The 2,500-nt window shown below is 51.1% G+C and overlaps 1 protein-coding gene across 1 annotated transcript in view; it reads left to right on the top strand.

The window, feature by feature from the left end:
- trpm5 (transient receptor potential cation channel, subfamily M, member 5) overlaps positions 1-2,500 on the top strand; it is a 25,062-nt gene that overhangs the window by 5,407 nt on the left and 17,155 nt on the right. The window contains exons 9-11 of the mRNA XM_061221174.1: positions 1-319; positions 756-905; positions 1,857-1,980. The exon at positions 1-319 is cut by the window's left edge and continues 20 nt beyond it. Coding sequence (XP_061077158.1) covers positions 1-319; positions 756-905; positions 1,857-1,980 — 593 coding nt within the window. The remainder of the gene's footprint in view (positions 320-755; positions 906-1,856; positions 1,981-2,500) is intronic.

Here is a 2,500-nt window from a genome sequence, read left to right as displayed (position 1 = left end):
GATGATGGACGCGCTGGTGAACGACAAGCCGGACTTTGTGCGCCTGTTCGTGGACAACGGCGTGAACCTGGGCCAGTTCCTGACGTACGGCCGGCTGCAGGAGCTGTACTGCTCGGTGTCGGAGAAGAGCCTGCTGCACGACCTCATGCTGAAGAAGCTGGAGGAGAAGCAGGTCCTGCTGGCCACCGCCCGGGCCCCGGGGCCCCCACACAGCGAGCAGGGCGACCGCCGGCCCCGCTTCACCCTCCACGAGGTCTCCAAGGTGCTGAAGGACTTCCTGCACGACACCTGCAAGGGCTTCTACCAGAAGCTGCCCACGGTGCGTAGCCCTCCGGGACACTAGGGGGAGCTCTGCCTGCCAGGGCCGGGTCTAAACTGGGTTGGCAGCTCTGGCCCTGGTGAGCCGCATGATCCGGGGATGTCCTGCGTATCCCTTTAAGGCAGGGATGATCAACTCTGGCCCGCCAAAATCCAAATCCAGCCCTGGTGCTCTTTTCTCCCGGGTAACTAGTGCTACTGGCCAGACTGTCTTCACACCTGACTCCCAGGTTAAGTGAGGGTAGAAAACCAGCAGTTCTCAGTTGCTTTGTGAGTTTTGGCCAGGATGTAGAAGGAAACAGGGAACCTTTGTGGACATTTAAGATGAGTTGCATTCTGAAGCGTATGCTGACCGTGTGCTTTTCTCCAAAGTAGGGGAACCTTTGTGAGCGTTTAGGCACAGGGTGCCTATGGTGACCTTGTGCGTTTCTCTACAGGAGAAGGAGAAGGGGAAGAAAGGGCGGCTCTTCCACTCCCATAAGAACCTTCCGGACATGGAGGAGCGCTGTGAGAACCCCTGGAGGGACCTCTTCCTCTGGGCCGTGCTCCAGAACCGCCAGCAGATGGCCAACTACTTCTGGGCCATGGTGTGCGCCTCACCCCAAACCAAAAACCCCTAAACCTAACCCATGTTATATGCTTCACCCCAAACCAAAAACCCCTAAACCTAACCCAAGTTATATGCTTCACCCCAAACCAAAAACCCCTAAACCTAACCCATGTTTTATGCTTCACCCCAAACCGAAAACCCCTAAACCTAACCCATGTTATATGCTTCACCCCAAACCGAAAACCCCTAAACCTAACCCATGTTATATGCTTCACCCCAAACCGAAAACCCCTAACCCTAACCCATGTTGTATGCTTCACCCCAAACCAAAAACCCCTAAACCTAACCCATGTTGTATGCTTCACCCTATACCAGAAACCCCCAACCTTAACCCTAACCCATGGTGCACACCTCACCCTATACCAGAAGTACAGACTCGCACCTTGGCATACAACGCCCTGATGATAATGTGTGTGTACACGCTTCTCTAAAGCACTTTCTAATCAGCAGGGCATTATTCAAATAGAGATACAGCGTCTGCTCAAAGCATAATGTCTGCATTGCCCTGTGGCTCTCTCTCTGAGGCTCAGGCAGTGGGGTAGGGCTGCTTGCTGCCTTCTCTGGCTCTGATGGTGTAATGGCTGTGTGATGGTGCAGTTGCAGTTTGGTAATTATGTAAAGATTGTGGTGGTAATGGCAAAGTGGTGTTGTTACAGTGTTAAAGTAATAATGATGGTACTGATTTAGTGATGGTGTGGTAATGATGGCGTGGTAATGCAGTAATGCAATAATGATGTCATGGTGAAGTGGTAATGGGCGAAATGGTGTTGTTACAGTGTGTGGTAGTGATGTAATGATGACGCAGTAGTGATGTAATGATGACGCAGTAGTGATGTAATGATGACCCGGTAGTGATGTAATGGTGACGCAGTAGTGATGTAATGGTGACGCTGTAACGTTGTGGCGGTGTGTGGTCGCTCCGTGGCAGGGTCCTGAAGCCGTGGCCACAGCGCTGGCGGGCTGTAAGATCCTGAAGGAGATGGCTCACCTGGAGTCAGAGGCAGAGTCCGCTCGCAGCATGAAGGATGCCAAATACGAGCAGTTTGCTCTGGGTGAGTAAGACACACAAACAACACACACACACACACACACACACACACACACACACACACACACACTCACACACACACACACACACACACACACTCACACACACACACACACACACACACACACACACACACATACACACACACACACACACACACACACACACACTCACACACACACACACACACACACACTCACACACACACACACACACACACACACTCACACACACACACACACACACACACACACTCACACACACACACACACACACACACACACACACACACATACACACACACGCACACATACACATGCAAACACACACACATACACACACACGCACACATACACATGCAAACACACACACATACACATGCAAACACACATGCATACACATGCAAACACACACAAACACACATGCAAACACACACACACACACACACATATAGACATGCAAATACAAACATGCACACATACAAACTTTGATACATACACAGAACTTTGAATGCAACAACTACA

Source organism: Conger conger, chromosome 15, assembly GCF_963514075.1.
Source record: "Conger conger chromosome 15, fConCon1.1, whole genome shotgun sequence".
Taxonomy (NCBI): domain Eukaryota; kingdom Metazoa; phylum Chordata; class Actinopteri; order Anguilliformes; family Congridae; genus Conger; species Conger conger.
The sequence above is the reverse complement of the archived record's forward strand: the minus strand, read 5'-3'. Positions and strand labels throughout refer to the sequence as shown.